The 20710-nt window shown below is 44.2% G+C and overlaps 1 protein-coding gene across 3 annotated transcripts in view; it reads left to right on the forward strand.

Moving 5' to 3' along the window:
- Positions 1 to 20710, forward strand: part of gabbr1b (gamma-aminobutyric acid (GABA) B receptor, 1b) — a 275139-nt gene that overhangs the window by 50680 nt on the left and 203749 nt on the right. For all 3 annotated transcript variants that reach the window (XM_035992923.1, XM_031278814.2, XM_031278815.2), the window contains exons 3-4: positions 8991 to 9055; positions 10185 to 10323. In XM_035992923.1, coding sequence (XP_035848816.1) covers positions 8991 to 9055; positions 10185 to 10323 — 204 coding nt within the window. The remainder of the gene's footprint in view (positions 1 to 8990; positions 9056 to 10184; positions 10324 to 20710) is intronic.

Here is a 20710-nt window from a genome sequence, read left to right on the forward strand (position 1 = left end):
GCCGTCCGTCTACAGCATAGCTCTTCCGCCGTCCGTCATGGAGTTCATAATTCGCACGAGTGGAGCGTGATGTCACGTGCAAAGGGTCTATATAGAAATGTAGTGATAGGTGCTCACCACATGTGCTGCTGTTGCCTGGATTGGAGGACAGGATCTGTAGTAGGCTATATCCACGACGTTCCACTTCCGGGATTGTTCAAGTGCTGTGGATTTATGAGGATTATGGTTAATTGCTCCTCAGATCTCTGCAGGGTAAATTCAGACAGCTAGCTAGACTATCTGTCCAATCTGAGTTTTCTGTTGCACGACTAAAACAACTTTTGAACATACGCATGTTCCACCCAAACAAGTTCCTGAGGCTATTTTGCATAGACGTGGTTGCTCCGTCCACCGCTTAGCCCCGTCCAAGACGATAGTGATTGGTTTAAAGAAATGCCAATAAACCAGAGGAAGGTCTGGACAGGCAGATTGGTGTATCTCCTTGAAAGCCTGGCTGAATTGGGGTAACATTTGCCCAGGGACATTGTTTCCCATGGGCTCATGACAGCACCTCACTACTTGACTGTTCAGTAGCTGTTGGTCTTTTTTTAGTGGTTGAAGGTAGAAAGCATAAGCGTCAGCAGGACAAAGAGATACATACTTTTTTTAAACTAGCAACGGGGCAGTTTGGATTGTCAGACTTAGCAAAGATGCACCCACAGTAATTTTCTTTACACAGATCTTTGGCATCGTTGTGGTTCTTGGTCTCGGCGTTGTGAGTGAGAGAAATGTACTCATTGCCATTCTCATCCTGTTTTAAAAGAGTCTCTTGTCAAGTCTCAATTGCCCTCTCTGCCTCGTCTTGCCAGATGCACCTGGACGTTGAACCACACTTTTCGGACGAGTCCACTCGCTGTCTTAGGGGACAGCACCTCTGAACATACAGATTTAAATACCCCGTGACTGGATTTGAAGGTAGCACAAGTCCCTAACTGCTATGTAACTGGAAATCGAGTACGTTTCCACATTGCCGTTTCTTACAGATGCATAAAATGATCGTAGGATCTGATTGAGGTTTTCTGTCTTGACCTGTGAAAGTCTGTTGACATATTCTTCTGGATGAACCAGTCTTTAAACACTGCCAGAGCCTGTACCGTACTCCATGTTTCCTACATGTCTGTCTTCTTCAATGTTGTCCCTTTCTGTGTCATCCAGCTCTTTGTGTCTTTTAACCTCTCTTGCTTCGTCTGTGCTGTTTTCTTGTTCTTCTTTTCGTTTCTTTACTGGGGACTGTACAGCCATTACCCACAAATCCAACGTTTCGTTATAGGGATGTCCCGATCACAGTATCAGATCGCAGCTGATTTTGGCTTTTTTTTTTTTTTTTTACTGATCGGGGATTGGCATTTACCCCGTTTACCTACTCTGAGCATGTACATCAGCTTGTAGTGCTTTTCCGTGTGAAAGTCTGTCTTTCTTATTCATCCATTTTTTTACAGAAGCGGATTACTCTAATTCTCCACACTTTTTCAGTAATTCCACCAGGAAACCTTGCTTTCAGGCCATTATTCCCTGGAGCTGACATCAGTAAACACAAGAAGAAAATCAAAGATTGACTATTAAGAGGGCATCACTAAGTTTTCATTGGCCAGTGGGGAACTTGAAACTGTTTCAAGATTCAAGATTTTTATTTGCCATTTGTGCATTCACCAAACAGTCCAGGCACATAGGAATTCTTGTGCAGGCTTTTTGACTCAAGTAAAAAGTAAAAAGAGTTAAGGGCAAGAAAGAAAAAGCACACCGACTAAAATAGAAAAAGATTATACAAGGTAAATAAATTAAAATAGGAGACAAAAAAACTTACTGTACAAAAGATTGCAAAAAATACTACTGTAATACTGTAACTGGAGGATACAACTATGGGGGATATTGCATTTGTCGCAAGAATAAATATTGCAAATACTGCACAGCAGTAGTTCACAGTAGAGTGAAGTATTAAGGATTATTGCACATTTTATTACAGTGAATTGTTCAGTGTTTTATCATGTTTTTGCCATTAGTTTGACTGTGGCAGGGAAAGAACTGTTATAGAACTGTTTTATGTGTAGTGATACTGTCTGCTCTGCTGTGTCTGTGTGTGCAGTGTTTGGGTCTGAGCAGAGAGTGAGCTGGGTGGAGTGGGTCTCTAATGAGGCTCTCTGCTCTTTTCCTGCCTCGCTTTTTGAAGGAAGCTTAGTCCCAATAATCAGAGGTGTGGACTCGAGTCATGTGACTTGGACTCGAGTCAGACTCGAGTCATGAATTTGATGACTTCAGACTCGACTCGACAAAATGTACAAAGACTTGCAACTCGACTTGGACTTTAACATCAATGACTCGTGACTTCACTTGGACTTGCACCTTTTGACTCGAAGACTTGCTACTTCCCATGAAAACTGGGGAAGAAAATGTTCACACGGCCGCGCCGCTCTCAGTTTATCTGCATCTGTGAAAAAAATGCACCACCTGTATGCATGCAGAGAGCACGCGCGCTGCCTGCACGACATCCAATCACTGTAGTCCCACGTTGTTTTGATTCGACAGCATCTAAGCAGGCACATTGCAAGACAACCAATGAAGCACAAGCAACAACGCGCCAGTTGGCAAAATGATACCGAAGATAGTTTCGTTTGGTTATAACAATTACGAGTTAGTCGACAAAAAAAGAGTTGCAATTTGCAAAACATGCGGGTCGAAGATTACAGACGGAGCTGCCACAACGTCCAACTTTGTTCGACACCTGAAGTTGCACAAAGAAAGGTAAGTTTTGAATGAATGCTAAGCACCTTATCGGATGTATGTACCGTAACATACTAGCTGCTGCATATTTACTGTATCAACGAAACAGTAAACGCACGTCTCCCTTGCTGGTTCATGCTTACAAAAATAGGGATTTTTGAACCCTGATTATATGAGGTACATGAGTGTAGCACACTCAGATGGAAAACCTCGCCAACATCATGTCAACGTCCGTTTTAAAGTAACGTTACCATAACACAGTCACAGTAGATCCACCATTAGCCTTCCCTTTTCATATCAGGGGTTGTATTCGCTATAACTACCGCCTCGCTATACATTATCCCGCTTATTACATGACTACCTATCAAATAAATCATTACTTTGACACAAAATATTGATTTAAAAAGGAGTTTATTGATTTAAAAGCGATTGTATTGCTTCCGCTAAACCGAACTGCGTCCATAGCAACGCTCTGTTTTTCATGGCAACGGTCTGTTATCAAGAAATAACAGGTCGCATTCTACATTGGAATTCAACCAAGCCATTAAAATAATAACGATTACAGTAGTAATGTTCAGAGATGCAATAGATTATTATAGTGCAGTTCTTAACTAATGGGAATATTGTTTAGCTTATTTTTGGTTTAATTTGGTTTACTTTAGTTATTTAATTTATTCAATTATTTTGTTTTGCTATACTTTTCATGCCAACTTGCCATGGCCCCCCTAGCACCCCCTCGCAGCACCCAGGGGTCCCCGTCCCCACTTTGAAAACCACTGCTATAAAGCATATGACTTCAGTTTCTTGAGAGAAAGGGCTTTCTTATGACTTTTGAAGCAGTGAAAATATTCTTAATATTGCATACACTGAAACTGAAATGACTTGAAATGACTCGAAACGAAAATGGTAGGACTTTGGACTCGACTTGAGACTTGTTGGCTTTGACTTGTGACTCGACTCGGGACTTGCCTCATCTTTGACTCGACTTGACTCGGGACTCGAGGGCAAAGACTTGAGACTTACTTGTGACTTGCATAACAATGACTTTGTCCCACCTCTGCCAATAATCCTTTTTGTAGTCTTAATGACTCTTTGGAGAGCCTTCCTCTCTGTCTGTTTGGTGTTCCCATACCAGACTGTGATGCCTATAGTGAGAATGCTCTCTATCAGTCCTCTGCAGGCCTGGGTGAGAGGGCGACGACTCAGTCCTGCTTTCCTGAGCAGCCTGATGAAGTACAGCCACGTCTGGGCCTTTTTCACTGGGACATTTGTGTTCAAGGTCCAGCTCAGGTCAGTTGTTACATGCAGGCCCAGAAACTTAGTAGTTGTCCCCCCATTAGTTTGACTGTGGCAGGGAAAGAACTGTTATAGAACTGTTTTATGTGTAGTGATACTGTCTGCTCTGCTGTGTCTGTGTGTGCAGTGTTTGGGTCTGAGCAGAGAGTGAGCTGGGTGGAGTGGGTCTCTAATGAGGCTCTCTGCTCTTTTCCTGCCTCGCTTTTTGAAGGAAGCTTAGTCCCAATAATCAGACAGTCCCCCCCCACACACACACTTAATGAGGCCCAGGATGGGGCTGTCATCAGCATATTTTATGATGATAGTGTTGTCCTGGTTGGAGACACAGTCAGAGGTGTACAGGGTGAAGAGTTTGGGGCTGAGGCAGCAGCCCTGTGGTGATCCTGTGCTGACTGTGAGCTCAGCAGAGACTCATCGTCCCATCCTCACAACCTGTGGTCTTTCAGTCAGGAGTCTAGGATCCAGTTACAGGTGGGAGTCGGGACGCCAAGGTCTGTGAGCTTCTCAATCAGCTTGCCTGTTTATTTTTTGGTTGGGGGTGGGATCCTTAAGAGAACAGTTTTGGGGTTGAGAGAAAAGACTAATTTGCTCCGCTTAGTTAAATGTATTAAGCTTAAGACATATTTTAGTTACTTTGTTTACTTATATTAAATATTTGAAAAAAATCTGATTGGATCAGGGGGACAAAAAAGCCGATCGGGACATCCCTTTCTCCAAATATATTAAAATAAATACTAAAACAATCCCTGTTGTTTTCTGACTTTATTTTGCCACATTTGATACATTAACCAGACTTCTTTCTGCAGATTGATGACAGAGCCACGGTGCCTCTGCTAAATAGCCTCGGGAAGGAACTTGTTTTGGTGGAACATGTGTACGTTCAAAGGTTGTTTTAGTTGTGCAACAGAAAACTCAGATTGGACAGATAGTCTAGCTAGCTGTCTGGATTTACCCTGCGGAGATCTGAGGAGCAGTTAACCATAGTCCTCAGAAATCCACCGGAGTTTGTGTACAACACAAAGAAAGAGGAAGGTAACTCCGGCGGCACATGAACAATTCCGGAAGTGGAACGTCGTGGATATAGACTAGTCCTGCATCAACACAGCTTCGGAGAACAGAGAGAGGTTGGGCTTGTGGCCATCACTAATCACCAGAGATGTTCACAAGTCATTTTTTGGAAGTCCAAGTCGAGTCTCAAGTCTTTGAGCTCAAGTCCAAGTCAAGTCTCAAGTCTTTGAGGGGCAAGTTCAAGTCAAGTCTCAAGTCTTTTGCCACGAGTCCAAGTCAAGTCTCAAGTCTCTGGTCATCTGATCTGTCCCTAACACTGTATTGTTAAATCTTATGAATTCAAAACATGTCCTGTAGCTACCATCCATACAGTACAGTATCAAAATCAGTTGTGGGATAACTTTATGGGGTCTACTTAACACATCCCTCTAGCCCTTGGACCTGGTGAAATATTAACCTAAGGCTGTCACATCATATGGATACAACTATAAAGATACAATGCGCCTGTTCCCAGCATTAGCACAACACTTTGCGATGGTTAACTTGTTACCTGTGGTGATATATCTTAAATGTAACGTCTCTTTCACTCAAAAAAAAATGTCTAATGTCGAAGTGGAAATCAAGAGAATAGTGGCAGCGCCACACCAGTTACAGAACAACATGCATCTCAGTGTCAGTCCAAATTACGCACAATAAGCAGTTTGAACTCACTGATGTAATGCCATTTATTTTCTAAGTGTTAGTACGCTCAGTGAAACTGAGTCCAGCGCGAGGGAGACCCGACTCAGAGGAGGAGAGGTTAGTGAGGCGAGCGTCTCCACGGCAGGTGACAGTGCGTACGGATCTGCTGCGCCACGCATGGATGAAATAATGAAATAGTAAATATGACTACAGCAACAGAATTATGTGCAGAATTAAGACAGTCAAGACGGCCCAGTGTTTGGTGGACCGGGTACACCTTGTTCACTTACTAGCCTACAAATCATCCACGGGCTCAATTACGCATCACATGAGTTTGCCCACCTGACACAGCGTTTATTCCTGGGGAGATGGATCCGTGCGTCCCGACTCCTGTGCGCCATGGATGTCTGAGCCTCAGCAACCACTAACTATAACGATACAATGTGCCTGTTCCCAGCATTAGCACAACACTTTGCGATGGTTAGTGTTGTGTCTTAGTTGCAGTGCTGCGTTGCCGATGTGTGCAAGAGAGATTCGCTGGATACTGTTCTTGATTATAAAATGTTTATTACATCAAAGATCAGCATCCATTTACAGACTCCATGGAAAGTCTGGAGAATACACCGCCAATATGCATCCTAAATCTGACTCTAAAACCCACAGCATATATTGGGTAGCTTAGGTAACATGTTAGATAACATATGGAACATTCAAGTTGACATAGCATAGGTTAGTGTCCTCTTCAGAGGCTTCCTATAGTTTGTTAACCCCTCAGCATCCAACCCCAGACCTTCTATTGAGCATCCCAGCAAGATCACGCCACTAAGAGGTTAATCATTAAACCACTGCACTGCTATACTCTCTTCTGAAAACTAAGCTTATATTACAGTGTCTTACATGAAACCTTTATACCAGAAACATAATCATAATTCATATAGATAAACCACTGGATACTACATTAGCTTGTTACCTGTGACGATATACGCTAAATGTAATGTCTCTTTCACATTAGCGTGTGAGTTGACTGACCTATTTGGGTGCGTTTTGAGATGCCTGATGAAGTTCGACGTTGTTGATCCGGCATCATTTACCTTGCATGTAGCTGTTGGCTTACTGCCACTGTTTACCAAGTTATTGAAAGCAAAACTAATGACAAAAGGCACAACTCCGGGAGGACTTGGTGTTGCCATGTCAATATATATATATTTTTTTTATGTGAGTGCAAGCACATAAGGCATAACGCATGCGTTACGTTGCACATTATGGCAAAGGGCAGGGGACATGAGGCTCGTCATATGTTTCCCCAACGTATATGCGCCAATAAAAGAAAATAGAAATACATGAATAAATTTAGATTTAAAAAGCAATAATTGCATGAAAACATGTTGACAAGTCTCGAAGCTCGAGTCTGAAGTCTTTTGGGTCGAGTCGCAAGTCAAGTCTGAAGTCTTTTGGGTCGAGTCCGAGTCAAGGCTGAAGTCAGCTGTTTGTGCGACTTAAGTGTGACTCGAGTCCGAGTCTCAGACTCGAGTCCCCATCTCAGCTAATCACTGAAAATCCTCTGATAAAACTGCTTTGAAAAACACAAAGCATGTGAAAATACATTACTTTTAGAAAGAAATAATTGTGGTGGCAGAATTTTATTTCTGTCCCATTGTCACCTTCCAAATCTTTTTGCTGTAGCCTGAGTACATCAGTGTTAGACAGTCTGAACATGCAAATTTGTTTCCTGGCCACTAGTCGTGCCAGAGCTGGCCCCATTAAACCCTCGCCATCCCACTGCCAGCACAATGTTTCCATGTGAAACCATTACAGTTGAAAAATAAGCTCTGCTGGCAGCAACAAGGCCAAACTTTATATGGCTGCTGAAAACATAACAGAGGTCTCCATCTAGTGGTGAGGTCATGAAACAATCAGAAAAGCCTTTTTCTATCTAAAAGAAAAAGCTTTTCTGACAGTTAGAAAAAGTACCTTCTGAAACCTGCCAAACACGTTTCTCTCTATTTCTACTCTTTGTGTTTCATCTCTGGCTTTTTGGTTGAATCATTTTGTATTTGTCTGTACATATTGTCATGTCCTTCATCCTGTCATTAAGTATTATTTGGAATATTATATTTTGTATATATATAGCAGATAGAATATTATAGTGCCAATGTCAGGGTTAGGGGTTGCTATTTACTTCTTAATTCCATTGTAAAATTCTGTCATAAATTGAAGGTAATTTTAAAGGATAAAGACAGCCAACAGTAAGGGCAAAAGTGTTTAAACCTTTTCCGAAAAGGCTTCTGTCATAGGGAGAGGCGAAACTCATCGAATCACACAACAGCCATAACAGGGCATCACGTCTCTCCTCAAAGGCATCTATAGTGTTGTATTGAGAAGTGACAGAAGTAGGTGTGTGAAGAATATAAAAAGAGAGCTTGAGAGAGAAGTGTTGCACGGTGTTGCATGGGTTAGCATGCCACATCACAGCAGGTTCAACCAGGCTGGCTACGGCCTTTCTGTGTGCAGTTTCTAAGTTCTCTCCAAGCCTGCTTGGGTATGTTCCGGTTTCCTCCCACAGTCCAAAAACATGCAGGTTACGTCAATTGGCTTCTCTTAAGATGCCTTTTTGCCTACTGGAGATGTAAATCTGTAAAAATGTCTCAAAATATATAGTTTCGTAAACTTTAGTAATTCCCTAAAAAAGCTGCTCACTGTAGTTTCTATCAAACAAACAGGAAATGCTAATTTAGTTGGGGACTATTTTCAGCGGTGGATGAATCCACATTTGGTGCTCTAGTGAGTATTTGTGGCAGCAGGACGATGTGTGTGGGATTGAGTCAAAAGTAGTGTGTGTGTGTTCACAGTGATGAAGGAACATGTCAGCAGTGAGGCTTAGTGACGTGAGTTTATGGCACACAGGGAGAAGATATATCAGGCTGTGATACACACACAATGCTTATAAGTGTGAAAGTTTATTGAAGGATAGCCTCAAGGGGATCCAACAAAAAGATGGATGCATCGTTGGTTTGATGTTTTCATGGTTTTTGATGGCCATAAGAAAAATAACCCTTAGTTATTTTTAAAAATGTGTTTTTAAAACTATTGGTTTGGTTTTTAGTCTGAAATCTGATTGGCTGTCAGAATGCAACATCAGTGTTGAATAACAGTCTGTCTGTCTCGCAGCCAGCAGATCGGAACAGATAGGAGCCTGAAGGATTGCTGGGTCTCTCTCTGCTCCACCTGACCGTGTGTCTCTCTTTCAGGTTGTGCTATCATCCGTCCTCCCAGAGATGGAGGGATAAGGTACAGAGGTCTGACACAAGAGCAGGTGAGAAGGGCTGCTGGAACACAGTTATAATAGCTGCACAGAGATCAGTTCAGATTCACTAGTCTGGTATTCACAACACAGATTAATGTCATTACAATTATATATCAACTTTACTTTTTATATTCCAAATCCTACATGATCAGAGTTTAAAATATTTGCTTTCATGAACGTTCCTCTTCTTTGTATTTTATGTTTTTATTTGTATTGTCCTTTGGCCTAGAATATGTCAAAGTTTTGTCATGAAACAGTTAAATTGATCCATACTAAAGATCATCGTATCAAAGGCTTCAATTTCAAAATATTTGTATCAGCCTTAAAATTGTGCGTGTGTTGAACTAAGGCTGGTCATTATACCCTGAAATGTGCACTGTATACAACAGGGCCATGTCATACTCACCACACTGCTGAGATTTAACTGGGCCTACAATAAAAGCCTAAAGCCTTTATACATACCTTTTTAGTGCATAGAATACTAAGCTTTTAAAAGAATTGCTGTTAGGATTTTATAAATCATGTTTAATGTTAAACATACATGTGGAACAGTGAATCGGATTAACTGTATCTGTGGATCTTAGTGACTACCTTACCTATACGCCAGTAAGCCTATCATTAATGTCTTTTTATTTTTTACAAATAGGCTGATTTATATTTGCTAATAAGATGTTGGATTCATGTTAAGACATTTTCATTTTTCACTGTTAACTTTCAATCCTTTGTTGCCGGTTAGCATGTCGTGAGTAAAAGTGAGCCAACAAAAAAAAAAATATATATATATAGATATATACATATCTATATATACATATCATTCTTTGACTTTGCGGGAAAGGCAGATGCCTTACTAAAAACTATATAAAAATAGCGTTCTTTTCACTGTTAGTTTCATTTGCTGTTAAGGTCATTTAAGACCATTGTATGAAAAATGACCGAGCTTTAGAAACATTAAAAAGTTACATATAGTCACAAATACAGCCCTCATCCAGAAACACACACTCTACGCTTAACCATCCAAATCCTTTCTTTGCTTGTACAAACAATATAACCAAATCTGTTGTGACATATTTAATATTGTGTGTGTGTGTGTGTGTGTGTGTGTGTGTGTGTGTGTGTGTGTGTGTGTGTGTGTGTGTAGATCCGCAGTGTGCAGGTGCTCCCGGTAGACTATGAGATAGAGTACATCTGCAGGGGCAACAGGGTGATTGTGGGACCCAAGGTCAGGAAGTGTTTGCCCAACGGCACTTGGACCGATCTGATCCAGCGCAGCAGATGCTGTGAGTTTAACCTCAGCTGACTCTCCATCACACATTAATTCATCTCCCACCTGAAACACTGTTTCAGACCAAGCAGCAACTTTCGGGCCTGAAAAGTGAAGCCAACGCTGAAGCTCCTTAAAGCTGCATTCTCACTAACTTCCAGCAGGGGGCGACTCCTCTGGCTCCAAAAAGAAGTTGTTTTTTTTCTTTTTGGGCATTTTAGACGGTGGGAGAGAGAGGGGGGAAACGACATGCATGCTATATATGGGCGCCTGCTCTAACAGGGGAGCTACCCAAGCACCCAGAAGTCTCTTTTTATAGAAGTCTACGAGAAAATGAGCCTACTTCTCACTTGATTTATATACCTCAGTAAACATTTTCATAATGAGTTTATGGTCTCAAGCTCTAGTTTTAAGTCTTCATTAATACAGCATGATGTTCTTTTAGTAAATAATGGTCCCATTTATTTTAAAATAGACGATAAAGCAGGGGATGCTTTAGGACCAGTCAATCGGGACAGAGGGTTAGCAATGCTAACCATAACACTGTGGAAATTAAATATTAAATTCAATTAAAACATTAAATTAAAATACACCTCAACTTGTTTTGGGCTGTGTGTGTGTGTTTTCATCTTATGCTTTGACCCTCTCACTGTGTGTTTTAGCTGCAGCAAAGTTAACTGGAACATTTTGGTCGCCTTGAAATGTCTTGTTTAGTGCGCTGCTAACGCATGATTTGTAGCTAGTAGCTAGTATTAACTGGTAACTTTAAAGAAAGTGTGCCGTACATGCAGATGAACGGTAAATCTCCACTGGATGACTCAAGTCAAAAAGGTTGAAAATCAGCAACTTTCCCTCTCTAGCATTTAGCTTAGCGAAACACCATTGAAACCATTCACAACTTGACCAACATGCAAACTCGAGGCTCCAAAACAGCAATCCACAAACCAGTTGGTGACGTCACCAATGCTATGTTCAGTATTTTTACAGTCTATGTTTCAGACAAACAAACTCTGACTGACTCTTCAATCGTCTGGTCTCAGAAGGCAAAGATATCCTGATTTAACATACCTGCAAACTAGTCGCTTTTCGGCAAAAATCGCCGTTTTGAATGGGAAAATGTCATCCACGTGAATCGTGTAGATCCAAAGAGTTTTAATTTGGGGGGGTGTACAATTTCCCATAAATGGGACTTTCAAAAACCTACTGCGGTCTTCTTCACAATAAAACATCTTTGGTGCTACATTTGCAAGTCATTTGGCCAATCACAATCACTGACATTAGTTTTGAGGTAAGTGCTGTTATCTGCCAACAATATAATTGTTTTCTCTAACATTGTTGTTAACATGTGTAATGTTAACGTTATAATGGAAAGCAAGCTTGTTGGCTTGTCGGCTTGTCAGTGAATTGTGTTGTTAGCCTACAATGTTAGTTCAATGTGAAGGATTTTGGCAAGGCTATATCCTCCACTGTGTTAGTATTGTTATCAGATTTTTTTATGTATATCTTGTCGTAAGATATGAGCGAAATGAAAACGAACACGTAATGAAACAAGACCCATTGGTGTCTGGTTTAACGTTAATGAGTAGGGTTGGGTACTGAGACCCGGTGCTAATACGGCACCGGTGCCTTAACAACCGTTATCTACCGGACCGAATAGCAACGTGGATTTTGGTGCCTCATTTTGGTGCCACTTAAATGCCTGCACTTCTCTCTGATGCTCCGAAACGGACGTTAGAGGCAACTGAAACATCACCGCATGTCACGCTAGTTAACACTACACTTGGCAGCAGGTAACGTTAGCCTACCGTTAGCTAACAGCTAGATTAAACATGGTTAAAATGCTGACAGCTAAACGGTGTGGAAGTATATAAAATGTGTCCCCTTTTTCAGCCCTTCTGAGTTTGCAGGTGTGATTTAATGTTGAGGAGAGATCATCTGAACTCCCTCTGTCTTTAAGAGCCAACTTTGTGTGCATGATTAAGTCCAAGCCTTTCAGTAAAAAGTAACCTATGTTACCTATTTCACATCAAATGCAGAGGAAATTGAAAACTTTAAATATTTGTTAATTGTGTCGATGGACCAGTTGCCTTGTTCAGACCTGAGGTTGTAAGCCCATTTGGCTCTGTTTCATTAGGGACCGTTCGGTATTTATGGAATGGTCCACCGGAGGAAAATAGGGGAGGGTCATGTCTTTTTATATTTTGCTGAGGGGAGGGTCATCCAACATTTTTTAGTCTGGGCGGGGGGGTCATCCAACTTTTTTATTCATGAAAAGAGCAAAAGTGTTTCAAAGTTCAAAGTGGCTTGTTTGGTGCATATTTATCCATGTAGCTCTCAGTCTCGGCCCCCTAGCAGATGGTTCTGACCCCATACGCGGAGTTTGCTGGGGGGGCAGGAAGAGCACTGCCCCCCTGGTGGCTCAAACAGGTAACTGCATTGTTTAAAAAATTAGTGGAATAATTACATCTGGCATGACCAGATATTAAATAAATTTAAATAACACAAAACAACTAAATGGTGATAGGTAATACATCTGATTTCATATACTGCTTTGGTAAAAAAAAATATTACCTGGCTGACGATGGGAGCAGCAGGACGCAAAAAAACGAAAGTTACTGTTGCACTAGTCTGGACATCTTGCCGTGCCAACCTTGCAATAAAGGTTTTCTAAATGCCATGTATATAAATGTGATGTCAGCTTACTAATTGATTGCGGGTTTTGTGTAGATTTGGACTTTTATACGTTTATTCCACTTTGTTTAAACAGCGAAGTGGAGAGGCCTCGTATGTGACGCTCATATCGGCCTTGCTGGATACACCATGTCATTTACCTTTTTGTGGATCTACTGATCGCTGTGGATTACTTTTTTTTTGTGTCATTGGATTACGACAAAATGCGGATCTTTTTTCTCAACGTGTCTTAACGTTTTATGGTGTGACTGCGCTTGGTTTCTGCGTTTGGAGAGGCATCTCAACAGACTGTAGGTCCAACACTGATTGTTCACTGTTACATTTTAGTTGAATTTAAGCGTCTGTCTATTGCGTTCCAAAACAGCCGTGCCGCGATTGGATTTCATAAGGGCGAATTGTTAAATTGTTACAATGTAACTTAAAAACTTTAAAAATAAACATATGTGTTTTGGAATATAATGTTCAGCTTCGGCAGCTTTACCTATGTGCTAAAATATACAATGACGATAGTAACAAGTCCATAGCAACCAGTGTTGAATTGGTTATATCCCAGCGTCCTTTGCTGAATGTTCTCAATGTTTTATTGTTTTATTTCATATGAATACTAGTTTACTAGAGGAGTAACTTAGTATTTTAAGTAATGCAGTAATGCATGAAGTGCGCATTTAGTTTCCATGCTTATTGTGTTTCCACAACAATGTTAGTGAGTAAATCTACTGCAATGGCCACCACACCATAACAGAGGAGTGTGATGTGTAAGATGAGAATGCAGAGGTTAACTCCTGTACATCATGGTTGTAAAAATTAAATGGTATCTGTACTTCTTTGCTAAGTGCAAACTTGCACGCAAGGGGAGGGTCATTCCTCTTTTTCAAACCATTTTGGAGGGTCATAGGAAAATTATTACTGACAAGGGGAGGGTCACGTCTTTTTAGGTTAGAGGCCACAAAACTCCTCCGATGGCCCCTTAATTAAATAACAAACAGTCCCTTACAGGGAAAAACAGATCCACCTGCAGGTCTCCTTTAAAGTGTGATTGACAGTCATCAGTCTAGCTAGAGCTGACATGAGGTGTTACAAGTGACAAAAAAAAAAAAAAATTAGAATTATGTCCATTTCTTTGCTGGTTACAAAACAAACTGACCTTGAGTTTTTTGTAAACTGGAAGTGTTTTTCTAAGCATTTCACTGTTACAGTTATAGCTTAAAACCTACTTTCTTATGCCTACTATACACTAGAAGACTCTGAAAAGTCTTTTAAAACACTAAAGTCTGACACAATCTCACATCTAACGTTAAAGACTATCATTATATGTAAAGACTGGAGATCTTGCAGGGTCACACGTTGCAAGACTACAACTAGATTCGTTTTGAAAAATTTAAGCAAGCTAGCTAGCTACCGCTAGCGTTAGCTGGTAACTTAAGGGAAATACATTTTCTGTTCTTCCGTAAATGCAGAAGAATGGCGGCAGTTCCATGGAGGACCGCATTCATCAGCTGGTAAAACCCCTGTGAATGACTCACTTCAGAGGGATTGAAAATTGGCAACTTTGCCTCTTTAGCGTTTAGCTTAGCGCCATCCATGCAGATGAATGCCGACAGTACCTGGAGGTCTGCGTTTACACGTCAATAAAACTCTGTTGGAAGACTCGTCAGTAAAACTCCCTTGGATGACTTGCTTAAGAAGGGTTGAAAATTGGCGACTTTGGGCTAGCTAGCTACCACTAGCGTTAGCTGCTAACTTAAAGGAAATACATTTTCTGTTCTTCCGTACATGCAGAAGAATGGCGGCAGTTCTATGGAGGACCGCGTTCATCAGCTGGTAAAACCCCTGTGAAAGACTTGTTCAGAATGGTTGAAAATTGGCAACTTTGCCTCTTTAGCGTTTAGCTTAGCGCCATACATGCGGATGAATGGCGACAGTACCTGGAGGTCCGCGTTTACACGTCAATAAAACTCTGTTGGAAGACTCGTCAGTAAAACTCCCTTGGATGACTCGCTTAAGGCTGATTTATAGTTATGCGTAAAATCAACGCCGTTGCTACGCACGTAGGTACGTGAAGACACAAAACTACACCGGACCCTACGCCGTAGCCTGACGTGCACCTCTCGAAAAATGTAACTACACGTCGCAGTGGCACACGACTGGCCGTGGCTTGGTAGTGTTGCATTTCCCCCGACTCATTTCCTTCTCCATAAACAACATGAAATCAAGGAGAGGGTTAACTTTTCCTGCTAAACATTTCCCACCATGGTCAGAAAGCACAGGGGAGACACTTTGTTTCTCTCACTATGACTCTAGAGTCAGTACTCGCTCCGAAGCTAATCACCGTCACTGTCTCTCTCTTTGCATGTCGTTCCCCCTCTCTCCACCCTTTCATGTCCTCAGCTGTCCTGTCAAAATAAATCCCTAAAATGCCCAAAAAATCTTTACATTTTTGTTCCCTCTTTAGCGTTTAGCTTAGTGCTGCGCCAGTGCAACCATAAACAACACTGGCTCTAGCTGGTCTGCTGCTTGGTGCTGGAGGGAGCACACCCATTGATTGTTCACATGATTTAACTTCATTACCAAGACTTAAAACTTATATAAAAATAATAATAATATCAAACACGTTTGATTTTGTCGGAACGTCGAGACGGGAAAAAGACTGACCACATTACACCAAACGAAGACAACAGGCGCACGCAACTCTAGCAAGACTTATGATTTCATTCCGATATTGGAAAATTTTTAGCAGCAGTGAAATTGCTTGAAAACTCATTTGGTTTTTACCTCACTTAATGAACAAATTTGTTTTGTCAAAGTTTGAACAGTTTTTGGTATTTCTCTTTAGATATCTGTATTTGTGTTTTCATCTGAGCTCCACCCACTAGTTTGAGGTGGGTGGGGCTCAGTTGGAAGAATGTTGTACCAATTCAAAGTTTAGTATTTGACATAAAAACTGAATCAAATCTGATGACAATTGTGGGTTTGTTGGCTTATTTTAAACTACTCACACAGTCCTGATGAATCAGATTAGCTGAGTGATAAGCAATGCTTTTTTCTCCACTTAGCAACAAAGGGAACTTCAGTATCTTTCAACCTGGACCCTATTTTCCCATGTATTTGTGTCTAAGTAAATAATGGGAACAACATTTTTTGAAATTGGTCCAGTATTGAGTGAGAGCCCCACAGCTAGCAGCCACACTCCGGGCTGCGATGTAACCCTATAGAACAAATTGCGCTCCATCAATGTACTGTATGTCCACTAAAAGTGCTGTTTTGCCATATAAAGGCTCAGATTATGACGTGACCAGCCACCGCTATGGTTGCTAGAGACTGAGGCTCCCACACTCACCTCCGTATTTCATTGAATAACCAGGTCTATTGCTTTTTCTTCGACACCAAACTGTTTTGTCTGTTGTCACGGTGACTCAGTGAAGCGCCTGCAGGCACGAGAAAGCGGGTCTCACTGTCACCTAAACTATTTACTCGTTCAGAGAAATTTGTTGGCATGGCAGCGGCTAATGGAACGTTAGCTAATGAAGCAACTGACGTGAACCGCGTTCTCTAACATGGAGGACTTAATCACTCGGGTTTTGGAGAGGCAGCTGAGTGTGCTTGAATTGGTGATCTACAGCGCAGTGAGGGGAGTGTTGGCAGAGATTAGTGCCTCGCAGCAACACATCGAGGCAGAGCCTGAGATGCAGGAAGTTATGGTGTGTGAGCCAGTGCAATCTGACTGCGTCACATTCGCGACCCAGCGGCTTCGGGTGCCTGAAGGGACTGAACACGAATTACACACTGAACGCAACTTGGACTCGTTTAACCACCTGCCTGCCCTGGGAGTGATCCACGGAGGGAGAGAGTTCGCCTTCGCTGCAGCCGCGGAGCCGGGTGTTTTCTGGCTGGAATTGGAAGTGGAGGTAGACGCGCTACATGCACGGGTCGCCCCCGCGCCACGGACCGTTGCCAACAGAGGAACCGGAGGGCGGCGGTGGGACTTTGCGTTCTATGCTGGGGCCGCAACTGGAGGACTCAGCACTGGTGGACTAGCAGTATTTGGGCTGCTGTACCGAGTTTGACTGGAGGACGCTGTGTGTGAGTTTTGGAACCAACCTTTGAAGGGACATCTAACTAGACTGTAGGAAATGATGAATGCTGGCTATTCAGTCTACGGTCTATGCTTTTGTGGACATTTAATCGGGCTGAGAAGATCATAAGTCCTGAGGACACGGTGTGTAAGTTTCGGAGCCGGGCTTTAAAGGGACACTTAACCAGACTGAAAATACATGATGAATGCTGGCTGGTCAGTTTACAGTCTGTGTTTGTTGACATTTGGCTGGACTGAGGGAGCATACGGGATGTGTCTGTTCAGCTCATAGTCTGCTTATTGCTCCAACTAGATTGGTGTGTTTTACACACAGCTTATTCCAGAAATTGTTTCTTACATAACCTACTTCAGAACTTAACAGCTGATTGAGATCTAGTCTATCTTTAAGGTGTTTATAATATTGTTCATGTTTAACATAAGAATTCACCAGACCTCCATCCATCTTCTTCCGCTTATCCGGTAACGGGTCGCGGGGGTAGCAGCTCCAGCAGGGGACCCCAAACTTCCCTTTCCCGAGCCACATTAACCAGCTCCGACTGGGGGATCCCGAGGCGTTCCCAGGCCAGGTTGGAGATATAATCTCTCCACCTAGTCCTGGGTCTTCCCCGAGGCCTCCTCCCAGCTGGACGTGCCTGGAACACCTCCCTAGGGAGGCGCCCAGGGGGCATCCTTACCAGATGCCCGAACCACCTCAACTGGCTCCTTTCGACGCGAAGGAGCAGCGGCTCTACTCCGAGCTCCTCACGGATGACTGAGCTTCTCACCCTATCTCTAAGGGAGACGCCAGCCACCCTCCTGAGGAAACCCATTTCGGCCGCTTGTACCCTGGATCTCGTTCTTTCGGTCATGACCCAGCCTTCATGACCATAGGTGAGGGTAGGAACGAAAACTGACCGGTAGATTGAGAGCTTTGCCTTCTGGCTCAGCTCTCTTTTCGTCACAACGGTGCGATACATTGAGTGTAATACCGCACCCGCTGCGCCGATTCTCCGACCAATCTCCCGCTCCATTGTCCCCTCACTCGCGAACAATACCCCAAGGTACTTTAACTCCTTCACTTGGGGTAAAGACTCATTCCCTACCTGGAGAAGGCACCCCATCGGTTTCCTGCTGAGAACCATGGCCTCAGATTTAGAGGTGCTGATCCTCATCCCAGCCGCTTCACACTCGGCTGCGAACCGATCCAGTGAGTGCTGAAGGTCACAGGCCGATGATGCCATCAGGACCACATCATCCGCAAAAAGCAGCGACGAGATCCCCAGCTCATCAAACTGCAACCCCTCTCCACCCCGACTACGCCTCGATATCCTGTCCATAAATACTACAAACAGGATTGGTGACAAAGCGCAGCCCTGGCGGAGGCCAACTCTCACCTGAAACGAGTCCGACTTACTGCCGAGAACCCGGACACAGCTCTCGCTTTGGTCGTACAGAGATTGGATGGCCCTGAGTAGGGACCCCCTCACCCCATACTCCCGCAGCACCTCCCACAGTATCTCCCGGGGGACCCGGTCATACGCCTTCTCCAGATCCACGAAACACACGTAGACCGGTTGGGCATACTCCCAGGCTCCCTCCAGGATCCTTGCGAGAGTAAAGATCTGGTCCGTTGTTCCACGACCAGGACGGAATCCACATTGTTCCTCTTCAACCTGAGGTTCGACTATCGACCGAACCCTCCTTTCCAGCACCTTGGAGTAGACTTTACCGGGGAGGCTGAGAAGTGTGATACCCCTGTAATTGGCACACACCCTCTGGTCCCCCTTTTTGAAAAGGGGAACCACCACCCCGGTCTGCCACTCCTTAGGCACCGTCCCCGACTTCCACGCAATGTTGAAGAGGCGTGTCAACCAAGACAACCCCTCCACACCCAGAGCTTTAAGCATTTCTGGACGGATCTCATCAATCCCTGGGGCTTTGCCACTGTGGAGTTGTTTAACTACCTCAGCAACTTCCACCAGGGAAATTGACGACAATCCCCCATCATCCTCCAGCTCTGCCTCTACCATAGAGGGCGTATTAGTCGGATTTAGGAGTTCCTCAAAGTGCTCCTTCCACCGCCCTATTACCTCCTCAGTTGAGGTCAACAGCGTCCCATCCTTACTGTACACAGCTTGGATGGTTCCCCGCTTTCCCCTCCTGAGGTGGTGAACGGTTTTCCAGAAGCACCTTGGTGCCGACCGAAAGTCCTTCTCCATGTCTTCTCCGAACTTCTCCCACACCCGCTGCTTTGCCTCTTTCACGGCAGAGGCTGCAGCCCTTCGGGCCCTTCGGTACCTTGCAACTGCCTCCGGAGTCCTCTGGGATAACATATCCCGGAAAGACTCCTTCTTCAGTCGGACGGCTTCCCTGACCACCGGTGTCCACCACGGTGTTCGTGGGTTACCGCCCCTTGAGGCACCTAAGACCACAGCTCTTGGAAACTTTGAACATTGTCCACTCGGGTTCAATGCCCCCAGCCTCCACAGGGATGCACGAAAAGCTCCGCCGGAGGTGTGAGTTGAAAGTCTGTCGGACAGGGGCCTCCTCCAGACGTTCCCAATTTACCCGCACTACCCGTTTGGGCTTACCAGGTCTGTCCAGAGTCTTCCCCCACCCTCTGACCCAACTCACCACCAGATGGTGATCAGTTGACAGCTCTGCCCCTCTCTTCACCCGAGTGTCCAAAACATACGGCCTCAGATCAGATGAAACGATTATAAAATCGATCATTGACCTTTGGCCTAGGGTGCTCTGGTACCAAGTACACTTATGAGCATCCCTATGTTCGAACATGGTGTTCGTTATAGACAATCCATGACTAGCACAGAAGTCCAACAACAAACAACCACTCTGGTTTAGATCAGGGAGGCCGTTCCTCCCAATCACGCCTCTCCATGTGTCTCCATCATTTCCCACGTGCGCGTTGAAGCCCCCCAGCAGAACTATGGAGTCCCCTACTGGAGCCCCATACAGGACTCCATTCAAGGTCTCCAAGAAGGCCGAATACTCCGAGCTCTTGTTTGGTGCATACGCACAAACAACAGTCAGAGTTTTCCCCCCCACAACCCGCAGGCGTAGGGAGGCGACCCTCTCGTCCACCGGGGTAAACTCCAACGTAGCGGCGCTCAGCCGGGGGCTTATGAGTATCGCCACACCCGCCCGGCGCCTCACACCCTGGGCAACTCCGGAGAAGAAAAGAGTCCAACCCCTATCCAGGAGTATGGTTCCAGAACCGAGACTGTGCGTAGAGGTAAGCCCCACCAGATCCAACTGGTAGCGCTCCACCTCCCGCACAAGTTCCGGCTCCTTCCCCCACAGAGAGGTGACGTTCCACGTCCCCAGAGCCAGCGTCTCCCGCCCGGGTCTGGTCCGTCGAGGCCCCTGACCTTCACTGCCACCCATGTGGCAGCGCACCCGACCCCAGCGGTTCCTCCCACAGGTGGTGGGCCCATGGGTTGGAGAGATAGGTGCCACGTAGCTATTTCGGGCTGTGCCCGGCCGGGCTCCGTGGCAAACCCGGCCACCAGGCGCTCGCTGACGGGCCCTCCATCTGGGCCTGGCTCCAGACGGGGGCCCCGGGCTTCCTCCGGGCAGGGTCACTCCATCTCTACCTCGTTTTTTCATAGGGTTTTTGAAC

This window comes from Sander lucioperca, chromosome 16 (genome assembly GCF_008315115.2).
Source record: "Sander lucioperca isolate FBNREF2018 chromosome 16, SLUC_FBN_1.2, whole genome shotgun sequence".
In the NCBI taxonomy this organism is placed as follows: Eukaryota; Metazoa; Chordata; class Actinopteri; order Perciformes; family Percidae; genus Sander; species Sander lucioperca.